We start from the raw sequence: 12,669 nt of genomic DNA on the forward strand, positions 1-12,669 counted from the left end.
TCATGAAAATTATGAGCACTAGAGGTAAGGTGAAATAGTTTATTATCTCGATGAAATTTTTTATTGTTTTGGGCTATTTTGGCCCTTTTTAAATTTTTTCTCATTAGTGGATGGTTTGGTACATCAAAATTATTTGATTTTTGTGTCCTCTTGCACTTCATTTGTTATTTATAACAAATCCGAAATCCGATTAGTCTATTGGATTAATCAAAATACATAACTTTTAGGATTGTAAATTTCAACCTGATAAAATTCTAACATGATTAAATTGTATCCGATTAGAACTAATCGAAAACCTAATGAAGAAAACAAATTTAGCCACATAAATGAGTATGCAAAAGATGTGAAGATTGAAGAATCTTCCACACAAAATCTTATTGAAAACTAAACATAGCACAACCTCCAACTGCTGTTGCTTCTTGATATACTCTTACAATAGAGCTCCATGCTCAAGCAAATAAGGTAATCAACCATATACCCCCATTCTAATCTTATACTAAAATGACATTCCCTTACAGCCTAATCTAGCACGAAACGGCACCTGACTCTCACACCGCGCCTTCTCCTTGAAGGAGCATCTGATCGAAGTGCCATACTCCTGCACCACCAAAACACAATTGCAAGTTCAAACGAAGAACACTTAGCAACATGAATTGCAAGAAAACGATGCTTGAATATTTCTTACCGTGTCCCTTTCCAACCCTCCTCAGCTGTGAGATGTATTCTGAGATCATCTTGATGGCCTCAACCTGGTAAAAAGTTGACAGCAACATAAAACCTCAAAAACTTCGTTTCTAAGTAGTACATTTTTGCTATTTTCATCGTCACCATTCACCAAGAATCATTCAAGTTTACCTGCTCTCCCAAGAATTCACTCTCAACAAAATCTGCTAGCTGGGGATCATTGTTGGCATCAGCAACCTGTTGAAGGAAACAAAAAAACGCAGACTCATTCACTCGTAAATTCAAACTCAGAATTTGGAGAAAACTACCGAAAAAATTATATAGCAGAGCTCGTTTTAAGTTAGAGCAATACACTGTGAAGTTTCAAAAGCTTCTCATTGGTTAATTTCTCCAACGACAACGCTAGTTCCATGGCTGAGACAAGACACAGATTTGTAAGAGAAAAATCAAAGCACAAAAATCACAGGACGCGGGAATGGAGAAGAGACGAACCATGTAGTGCATCGCCCTTCTCAACATGATCAAACTCTGTAGGCGGCATCTGTAAGGAGAGCAGCTTCACTCTCCCTCCTCGTTTATTCTACAAACGCATCCCAAATCAGAAACAAAGCACACCAAATTACCTAAAGGCTAATGTACAACAATCCTTGGCTTCTTGTTTTATTTCAAGATCATGTTAAGCAATTACTACCTGATATTCCATTAGCTTTTCAGCATGTTCTCTCTCTTCTATGCTCGCCTCCTTGAAAAATCTGTTGAAAGATGACACCATAAGCACGCGTAATAGGCAAGGAAAGCCAAGGGCAACGATACTGAAACATCGGAGTGTTCCTAAACTTACTTAGCAAGGCCCCTTAGCGCGACATTATCTCTGTCGAAGTAAGCATACAGGGCGTGGTAAACGTAGGAAACACAGTACTCAACACTGCAAAAAACGTAGTTAAATCAATAACTATAGCATCACAACTAGTAGTTAATTATTCACACATCACTTTTTCCTTCATTTTTGGTTGTGAAAACTGATAAATCATGAGACTGAGAGAACATAGAGTGATACACACTCTTAATCATAGCAAAAAAGGGTCTAAAGCAGTAAAACTCCAGCTAAAATTAACTCTCGAACTTGGCACCTCATACAATAATGTCTAAGCTCTTTGCTGCTAGGACAAAGGCTCTACACACACATGCGGGGCATTATAAAATGTTTAAATCTTGTCCCATGTCGACTTGTTTATAAGCTAATCCAAACCATCTATTAATAGCATTAAATCCAATCAACCCTTGAATGTAACACACGCAGTGAGAGAGAGAGAGCTTACTTGATCTGCTCATTAATGGCAGATTCACACTCTTGAGAAAATTTCTGTCTGGCAACGGAAAGATCTGGAGCAATAGGAACAGCAAGCTCCTCTTTCTTGACCTCCTCGAATGGATGAAACACCACCCCAGCCAGCGGCATACTCACCGCGTCGTTCGAAGACGCGCTCGCCACGAACCCATTTTCACTCTTCTTCGCAAAAACCAAGCCTCCTCGGAAACGCAAATTCGGAGTCGCATTCGACAAGGGTCCGAGACTAGCAGCAGCAGAAGGCAGAGAAACGGCAGAAATTGCTTCAAGAAACATCTCTTTGTCTCTGCAAACAATCAAATGGGAATCAAGCAGTGATTGGAATCGGAGAAAGATGATTCGGGACTGAAAAAGAAATGATTTTGGGATTTGGGTGTGTGATTTCTTGAATGTTGAGTGGTTCTGATTAAATAGAAGTGGCGAATATCGATACGGAGGGGGAGCGGCCAATGAGAGTGAGACACGTAGAGAGGGAGAAGAGATCCATCTAGACAGAGGCGTGTGGCGAGCTCGTGGCCAAATCCGATTTTTTTGGGAGCATTATCTACAACATTCAAATGGTATCAAGGCTTATTTTAGCACATTCACACGATGTGGATTCATTGCGTTTTTAAATTTCAAATAATCAATATGGATGGTGACAACAAACTAAATTTCAATAAAGTTTAGCCAACTTTTAGAAATTAACAAAAATTTTCTCTATATAATGGTTAATTTTCAAATGTTTTATTGGTTCAGAATTGCAATTTCATTTTTCTCATCACCATTTAATTTGATGAAATTTCTTCTTTAGAATAAGAACTATACCTTCAAAATCCTAATTATTTTTGTCACCTTATGTTAAGTTTCTCATTCCAGGGTAGGGGTGGAGTTGGAAAAAAATACTCCATACAACACGGAATTTTAAGAGTTTGAGGTGGCCACATATATGTAGCAAATTGAAAAATTTATTAATTAAAGAATAAAATGGTATAAAGAAAAGATGTTGAGAGGGAGTAAAAATTTCATGGTCCTTTCACACCATGGTGACATAGTGATTTGATGTGCCTCACCAATAATTCTTTGACAATTGAAAATAAAAAGGGTCCATATACCACATCACTTGACATAAATTTGGCAACCTTATATCTAAATTTAAAAGCATCCATTATGAGCATTTTATGAAAAGTGTAATAAATTAAATATAGAAATTGTACTTTTCATATGAATAATGAAATATGATAATCAATTGACGTTAATATACGGAGTACAATTTATACATGTATATTTATCTCATAATATAATAGTACTAATATACAAGGCATCTCTCTTATAAAATAATAATGTTTTTAGATTATATGAATATTTCATTTTATTTTCCTGTGTTAAAATTTTTTGAATTTTTTACATGCTAATAAATATAATGAAAATTACAATATATATACTAGTATATGCTAACAAAATATAATTTCAGTCATAATTTTTATTTAAGTGAATTTTTTCTTATATATATAATACTAAAACAATTAAAAAAGATATTTTTTTTTACAGGAAAAGTAATGCAATATGATTACTTTTATGTGCATAATATTATTGTATTACGAAATTAAGGGAGTGATCAATTGCTAACTCATCATTTAATTGCTAACTATAACTAATTTAAGGTCATAAGATTTTAGAAAACATGTGGTCTACAATTTGCCACGTGTAATTTTCGTTTTAATTAATTAAATCGATTAAGATAAAAAAGAAGAAGTTCCAATTAGGTTTTTGGATGAAAATGTCAATATAGTGTTCCGAAAATATTAACGCAATGCTTTGAGAATGTCAACACAATGCTTTAAGAATGTTAACTCATTGCTTATATTGACATTCTACATGTATTATATTGACATATTTTATATAGTATGTTGACATTTCTGCTTGTACGAAAAAATTAAAAAATTTTGAATTTTTTTTCAAATTTTGACGTCGGAACATATGCATGTATGATATCGTTGAAATCCTTATGAAATTATCCTTAATTTGATATATGTTATATGAATTTAAAGTTTTGGGATTTCTTTTAAAAGTTAGTTATAACTAAACATGTAGTTAACTGACATTAATACCCCTATTGATATTTTTTGAAATTAATCCTATGGCTTTATTGACGTTTTTCTTTGATCGTATTGACATTTAAGGATTAATGATCTAAGCCCTTAATTTGAATATCTAATGGCTATTATTTAGTTGTAGGTAGCAATTAAGTTATGAGTTAGCAATATAACACTCCCCTATGAAATTAATATGCATATAAAAATTGTACTAGTATATTAATGTTAATTCATTATTCATATGATATACTTTCTATATTTAATTTATTACACTTTCCATAAAATGATTAAATAGATGTCTTTAAATTTAGATATAAGGTTGCCAAATTTATGTCAAGTGATGTGGCATGTATTTCCAATTGTCAAGAAGTTATTGGTGAGACACAGCAAATCACTATGCCACCATGGTGTGGAAGGACTATGGAATTTTTACTCGTTGAGAGGGGGCATTTGCCCCTTGTGCTCCTCAAATGTGCCACCCTTGTTCTGAAGGATCTCGGAATATACACAGTTGCTCTCATTGCCAATGACATTTATTGAAAGCAAATAGATTTCTACACTCCATGGAGGGGGCGGATATGCTATTTTTGGCTTGATTCAAGAAAAAGTTTAGGCTCTCCGAACAGGGCAACTACCCCCTCTTGCCCCCTATATCCGCCATTGACTAAGTTGCACCACTCCTTTGCTACGAACCTCCAACAAAACCACTAGAACACTTCTCAACCTATCATTCTCGAATCTCGATGCCTCCTCACTCCGACCTCCTCTCTCTCTCTCAACTTCGCACGACCTCGATAGGTTAGATCATATAATGCCCTCTTTTCTCGTCCTACCATCACAAATCTTGTCTTGTGCTTACCAATTAATTATATTGCTCTTTTTCATGCATCTCCTCCACAACCCTCCTTCTCAAGTCTCCGCTCTTCTCACTTTGCGCGCACCTTCATTTTCCGACACATCTTAATCCACCGAAGCCTTCACGTCGCCATCACTCTTCTTTTCTGATGTACCCTCGTCAAACCTTAGAGTTTAATGTGGTTGGGCGGCGTCACACATTAACCAAATCCACTTGGAACAATCATTAGAATCGTTTGGGTAACTAATTCTGATTTGCCTCATACTCCCTCCGTCCACCATTAGGAGTCCCATTTATAGGCGACACGTGTTTTAAGAAATGTTAAGAAAAGTGGGTGGAAAAAAGTTAGTGGAATAGGGATCCCACATGTATATATTAGTTTTAAATGAAATGTGAGTGGAATGAGTTAGTAGAAGGTGTGACCTTATTACCATTTATAGTAAAAGTGAACCGGGACTCCTATTCGCGGATGGACTAAAATGGAAAAATGGGACTCCTATTCGCGTACAGAGGGAGTAATTATTTTCCTCGTTTTTTATAAATTAATAAAGAATTATAATTATGTAAAGTAGTAAGTTGCCATGTGACAGACTAAGGTTGAATTTGCTCCTAAATCTAAGGGTTCTCCACGGTGCTACATTGTCATTGTCAATCTTAACCCAACCCTAATTGTAAATGTTTTGAAATAAATAAGTGCTAAACCCTCATACTTCGTTTAATCAGTATACAAGTATTTGTCTATTTGCGATTCAGTTCAGTATCATATCACATCCAATATCATCAATCATCTAAGATAAGAATTGAGTTCAGAATCAACTCTGCAACATTTCACTATTGTACATCTATGTAGGTTGTGAATATTTTTTTATAACCATGAGGCTATTGATCAGTATAAAATGTATTTGTTTGTTCAATTAATTACTCCATCGTTCCCTCATAGTTGAGGCATAACTTTTTGGTATGGACTTTAAGAAAATGATGTTTAGATGTCAAGTAGATAGATAAAAAAGTAAAAAAGAGAATATAGTAGGAAAACGAATGAAGTAAAGATAATAAAGTAAAAGAGAGTAAAATAAGAGTGAGAAAAAGAGTTTGGAAATGACTCAACTATGGAGGAACTTCCCAAAATGAAAAAATGACTCAACTATGAGTGAACAGAGAGAGTAATATTTTATAAATTTAATCAATAATAATACTAAATTATCAATTCATGTGATGTAAATAATTCCATCTCATTAATTTGAGAAATAAGAATTATAGAATACAAAATATGTTTTTTTTACTATGAATCCTAATAATTTTATGTGAAAAAAATTGAGTTATACATTTAGGAAATCAAATAATATTTCTTTCGTTTTTATTAACTGAGGCGCTTCTTTTCAGAACATAATTTTAGAAAATGAAATTTTGTTAGTTAAGTGAATAAAAAATAAAGTAGAAAAGAATAAATTAGAGGTGAGTAGGTACGATATATCTTACCGAAACCATCATATCGTATATCTTACCGTAAATTTGATATGCGAGAAAATCATACCTTTACCTTACCAAAATTTTCTGTATACCTTATTTTCGGTATGACGAATTTCCATACCGATATCGTACCTCATTTTATGTGTGTCGTACCAAAGTTCGGTATACCTTACTTTTGCGGTATACCTTACTTTCATCATCAATGAAAATAGATAATTTGAGTTTTTAGAATATTATTTATATTTTATAATTGGGATATTGGCACCTAAATATCATGGAACTTTCAAAAAGTTGGGTTTTTCTCACGAACTTTGAAATTGACAAATAATATCATGAACTTAACCCTGAGTTTGTTATTTCCCACCAGTGAAAAAATTACGGGTGTATTAATAGATCGAAGAACAAATTTGGAAGGTGTGCTTCAAGAAAAACTATTTTCAAAGATTGAAAATCTTGAAACTCTGGAAGTTGTTGTCAAGAAATTACGAAAAAAAAATCTTTATCATGGTATTATTTGCCTGAATATTTTCATTGGTGTGAAATAACAAACTCGAGGTAAAGTTCGTGATATTATATGCCAATTTCAAAGTTCATGAGAAAAAACTAACTTTTTAAAAGGTCCATGATATTAGGTGTCAATATCCCTTTGTAATTTAAAAATATTTTGTTCATAATTTTATTAATATTTTATAGTAAAAATTTTATAATTTAAAAATATATAAAATATATTTATATATAATTATATTTACATTTTACAGTATATATCTTAATTTCGGTATGCAGCGGTATACCGCGGTATATGAAAATTCATATTGTTACCTTACCGAAATCTTTCGGTAAGGTATCATACCGTACCAAAAATTACGGTATCCAAAAATTTGGTATTTCTTTTACTTTTTCGGTATGATACGGCTGGTATTTCAGTATTTTTTCCTAGCCCTAGATAAAATAGAGAGTATAAAATAAGAAAGAGAATTACATAAAAGCATTCAATTTTTTCCAAAAATAAAGAAATACTCCCTCCATCCCACTTACATGAAATATTTGGGAATTGACACGAGATTTTATGCAGTGTTATTTTGTGAGTTAATGAAGAGAGAGTAAAGTACGAGAGATGAAAAAATAGAGATAGAGTTTTTTGATATGTGCATAAGATGCACTAAAATGCTCAAACCCCGGCGAGAGGCGAGCATAGAGCTACAGGCCAAAAACAAAGAAAACAAAACAACATACCACAGTCACTAGGAGCACTCCGCACACCAAGCAAAGAAAACGAAGACAAAGAAACAACTCCTATCCATCCTTAGAAATTGTTTTCATTTTAGAAAACGTTTCATTTTTAATGGAACAATCCAAAAAGAAAAACGTTTATTTTTAACGGGACAACGGGAATAACTTATTTATTTTAGAATGTGTCAAGAAGAAATATGAACCACTTGCCAAAGTACACGGAGAGAATACAATTTTTGTATAAGAAAGAGATGTTATTATTTCCACTAAGCAGAAAAACGAAGTAATGATTCTCTTTTAGAATATTCATAAATTTGGATCAATAATGCTTTATGCAGCTAGCAAGATAGAAATGTTACGTTGCTTGTAAAAGATGAAACTGACGTGATCTATTGTCAATATTATTACCCTCAGTACATCTCTACCAAGGAAAAGATAGATGAAAAGAATATACTCATGTATTTATCTTTTTAAAAAATAAATATATATTTCTAAAAAGTATACATTCCAAAATAAAAAAATACACAGAAAGATAAGTATTTTTTTTAAATTAAAATATTGTATATGTAAAAAATACATTAAAAAATATAAAAATGTAATTACCTTCTCAAATACATTCTTCTTTGTCTTCTCAAATACCTTCTTCCTTAGAGAATGGTTTTTCATAAAAAGAAGACAAATATGGTAGTTATAAGATCTTAATGAATAGGTAAAGATAGGGATGTCAATTGGGCTAACCCGCTCGGGTTCGGGCCAATCCACTCGGATTGTCGGGCTATTTTGGTGCGGGTTATTCAGGTAGTGAATTTTTCGGGTTATAAATTTTCGGCCATAACCCTAAATCATCGGGTTTCGAGCTAACCCACGGGCTATTCGGGTCAATTAATAGTGATCTTATGGGTTACTTTCTATCAAATCCAATATTCTAACTTATAAAAAAATATATTGTCACAAATAGTAAATTATTATCAAAGTTATCAAGAGAGAGAAAATAATAGCATTTGAAAAATGAAACAAAATACATAAACACATCATGAATCTGACAACAATTAAATGAAAATCATGCATTATTATTAATTGTGTACCCAAAAATAAATTCTAAGTAGTCCAAAAAGATAGTATAGATAGTAGTACGTTAAAAAATAAACTCTATGGAGTTGAATGACATTCTTCTACATCAATAACTTTTGAAGCTTCAACCGGATCATTGTCTTCGAGAGGAAACACGTAATGCAACGTTGTATATGAGTACATATTAATAACATTTATATTTCATATAACTCTAGCTTTCAATTTGAGAGAAAAGACATAATTACCATACATACTTCGTATCAATTCTGCGAAGCATATAATCCAAAATTTTAATTATATTTTTATTTTAAATGCTCAACCTATGGGCTAACCCGAAACCCACTCGGGCCAGCCTGCATAACCCGTTGATCCTAACGGGTCAGCCCATATAGCCCTATTTTGCATTTGGGTTGCCATTTTGCTGCCCTAATCCTATGATTTTATCGGATTATTCGGGTCTACCCGCTGGTTTTGAGCTAGATTGACATCCCTAGATAAAGATATCTTTTCAAAATAAAAAAAATACTATAATACCTTTTTAAATACCGTTCTTTTTAAAAAATATTTTTCATAAAAAAAAAATGAATATGATAGTTATATAACTATTATCTCCATTTACATGCATTCTTCCCGTGGATTGAGGGTCGTCCAAATTTAGCTTCACCTTTTGGTATTGTTAATCCTGCTCGGTATATCTATTTGATGAAAAAAGAAATGGTTATATTATTAAAAAGTTTACTACATAAGTAAGATGCACTAGTGGTCTAGTGGTAGAATAGTACCCTGCCACGGTACAGACCCGGGTTCGATTCCCGGCCGGTGCACTTATATTTTTTGTTTTTTCCATTACCTTAATAAATTTCTTGCCACTTGCATTCTTTCATTCCTTTGGGTGAACTTGACTTGGAAAAATCATACCTAGCCATCTCGATGCAAAGATTCACTTTCACACATTAACTTCACCAATCAAGAAGGGTTGATGTGGGTTTTAAATTTTAATCACACGACCATAATAACTCATCTCTAGGTAGCTGTGATATTTGAAAATGGGTGGTTATGTTGTTGAATTCTTTCTATGTCATTGGTGCCAAGTTCTGCGATTTCTAGCAATTGCCAGATCTATTACCCTTTTTAGAAGAAGACTACGTCAATTCTAGCAATTGACAACCTTTTTAGAAGGGGATGACATCAATAGAATTGAACGAACAAGGGCAGCTATGTCTATTAATTATACTACTCCCTCCGTTCCACGGTAGTAGATGCGTTTCTTTTCAGGACGGGATTTAAGAAAAATTGTGTTAAGTGGGTTAAATAAAGGAAGAATAAAGTAAAAAGTAAAAAAAGATAGAGAGATGAAAAAATAATAAATTAAGAGAGAGTAAAGTAAGAGATAAGAAATGTGTTGACTTTTGCTATAAAAAAAATGACTCAACTACTATGGAACGTACCGAAATGACAAAATGACTCAACTACCGCAGAACGGAGGGAGTAATATTTTTTATGAGCGTATGGATTATACTCCCTCCGTCCCACTTAAAATGCAACATTTGTGAATCGGCACGGGATTTTATGTAGTGTTGTTTTGTGAGTTGATGAAGAGAGAGTAAAGTAAGAGAGATAAAAAAGTGGAGATAGAGTTGTTTCCATTTTAGGAAACGTTTCATTTTTATTGGGACAACCAAAAAAGGAAAACGTTTCATTTTTAATGGGATACTAGACTTCAACTTTAGGTTAACGTTACCTAAACATAAGATTAATTTGTCAATTTAACAAGTCTTATTGGAGTATTCTCAAAGGTACTGCCGCCAATGATAGGTATATTAGTAAATGCATATCAAATATACTGGAGTAGTACCTTTCATCGACTGCGAGCAATTAAAAAAAATAATTTCAATTTTCAGATCCATATTTTTATCAATCTTTGCATTCAGCATTCACAAAAAATTATTTACCACATCAATTAATTAGAGTCGAGCATTAAGCACTAAATTCATAAGAGTCGAAATTCTCAAAAACGTATTACAACATGGGGCAATTGATTCATTAACTGCAGAATAGTGTTAGAACTTGTCTATGCCGATTCCATCTCTAAGAACCTCGTATGCATCTCTGCTTCTCGATTTTTTCACCCCGGCAGTGAAGCAGACCTTCGACTTTTCGGATGAGATGCAAGTAACTTTCACCCATACAATCACCTTTGTCTTGATCCCTTCAATGTCCACCAGCTTGCCTTTCTCTAGATATCCAGTCACCATGGTCGAGAAACGCAGTACAGATGAATCCTTGTAGCCCACTTCACACACCGCTGGAATGTAAACAGTGAGCTTACCAGTCTCCTCATTGAACTCGTAGTTTGTTGCATCACGGGGGAATATGCCTACAGGTAGATCATACTCCTTTAAGAGTTCAGGCAGTGGTTTCTGCATTTTACCTGAAAAAGGACGAGCTTTGTCACGCCTTAACTCCACAAGACGATGGAAAAATGCATAAAACCAAAAATTTTCAACATTTATAAAGTGATCAAACTACATGGTGATGATTTATATATTCACATGCCCAAGATCCTCGTGAATATTGCTGTGAGTAGACACCAAATAGTTAGCTCATTCATAATTATCATAGAGCAGATGACATTAATCAAAATTGCATTCAGAAATATCAATTATATGAGAAACACAATTATGCTGCGCATGGAAGCTGATTACATATAACAACAGATGCAGAGTATAAAAGAGGAGAAAGAAGCAACCTTTTAACTTATTCACCAGCCATTTGGCACCTCCCTCAATACTAGAACCCAATGACTAACAAAAATAGAAAGACAAGATAATTAGTAAAAACGGCCAAAATGCAAAGAGGAAAGCATACAACTTGCGCAATGGTAAGTTATAATCAGTCATTGCTTGTACATCTTAACACGCACACGAACTTGCATATGTGCTCTACAAGCACTTACACTGAAACAGCAATAAGAAGCGAGAGGAAAAATAAAACTTGACATAAAAATCAGTGAAGAACCCTAACCAAGTTGGCGGATAACGTTTTCGATTATCAGAGTAACAACAGAGATGAAACAGACAAAAAAACTGAAATAGACCTAACTAGACGGAAAATTCTCCACAAAAACTCCCAAATTTTTCCTACAACCAAAATCTAGAGAAGACACCCAATTCACTTCCATTCACAGTCTGCAATTGAAATTTTGGTGCAACAATCCAGATTCTCAGAATTCCTAAAATTGTACAAGGAAGCCATGATGTTCTTAATTTTCAACATAATCATTCTACTATCAGAATTATACTAGTATATAAATGAGTTTGCAATGATTTTTCATAAACTTCTAATTTAAGAAGTTTATGGATTAGGAAAATTGATCAACCAAAATAATTTCCAAACAAACCAATCATAATGTAACATACCCAAAAATTAAATTAAATATCACATAAAATCCCCAAATAACCCCAATATTAATCGCCCTTCCTTAAAAGCAACTAGAAAATACCACGAAACAGAAACCCTAAATCATCATTTGATCAAAAACTACATAATAGTAAGATTTTCAGAGACGATCATAATAACTGCTTATCAGAAATCAAACTACTAATTGAACAAATTAAAGAAACATATAGACAGAGGATGAGGAGAATTACGTTGATATCATCGCCAACGGAGTTGATTTCCTTGTTCGCTTTTTGACCCAACCAGTAGGATCCCACCTTGTTCAGAATTTGATCCATCTACAAAACTCAAAACGATTACCCTGTAAAAGATTTATATCGAATTCCCCAAAATTTCAGATCTAAAGACTAAATCTTGGCTCCTCTCTTCCAAAATCTGAGTTAACCCCCAATTTCGAGAGCGAGAAGACTTTGATTTATTCTCTGCGACAGTGAAGTCATTTTCGTTATAATTATAGGGAATATGATTAAAATAAA

The 12,669-nt window shown here is 33.4% G+C and overlaps 2 protein-coding genes and 1 non-coding gene across 3 annotated transcripts; 1 reads left to right on the forward strand and 2 right to left on the reverse strand.

Annotated features, from left to right (window-relative positions):
- Positions 1 to 327: 327 nt before the first annotated feature.
- Positions 328 to 2,425, reverse strand: LOC125218552 (ferritin-4, chloroplastic-like). The gene is made up of 8 exons (XM_048120237.1): positions 2,004 to 2,425; positions 1,526 to 1,609; positions 1,376 to 1,436; positions 1,177 to 1,264; positions 1,037 to 1,098; positions 856 to 921; positions 686 to 749; positions 328 to 598 (listed from the first exon to the last, which is right to left on the reverse strand). Exons 1-8 carry the CDS (start codon positions 2,306 to 2,308, stop codon positions 549 to 551), a joined length of 780 nt encoding a protein of 259 aa, XP_047976194.1. The 5' UTR covers positions 2,309 to 2,425; the 3' UTR covers positions 328 to 548.
- A 7,062-nt stretch (positions 2,426 to 9,487) lies between these two features.
- Positions 9,488 to 9,558, forward strand: TRNAG-GCC. Its single transcript has one exon. It is a non-coding gene; the product is annotated as a tRNA-Gly (tRNA).
- A 1,109-nt stretch (positions 9,559 to 10,667) lies between these two features.
- On the reverse strand, positions 10,668 to 12,632 carry LOC125217640 (uncharacterized protein At5g01610-like). Its single transcript, XM_048119161.1, has 3 exons — positions 12,385 to 12,632; positions 11,484 to 11,538; positions 10,668 to 11,165 (listed from the first exon to the last, which is right to left on the reverse strand). The coding sequence occupies exons 1-3, from the start codon at positions 12,469 to 12,471 to the stop codon at positions 10,795 to 10,797; spliced, it is 513 nt and encodes a 170-aa protein (XP_047975118.1). The 5' UTR covers positions 12,472 to 12,632; the 3' UTR covers positions 10,668 to 10,794.
- Between the last annotated feature and the right edge of the window lie 37 nt (positions 12,633 to 12,669).

Source organism: Salvia hispanica, chromosome 4 (genome assembly GCF_023119035.1).
Source record: "Salvia hispanica cultivar TCC Black 2014 chromosome 4, UniMelb_Shisp_WGS_1.0, whole genome shotgun sequence".
Classification (NCBI taxonomy): domain Eukaryota; kingdom Viridiplantae; phylum Streptophyta; class Magnoliopsida; order Lamiales; family Lamiaceae; genus Salvia; species Salvia hispanica.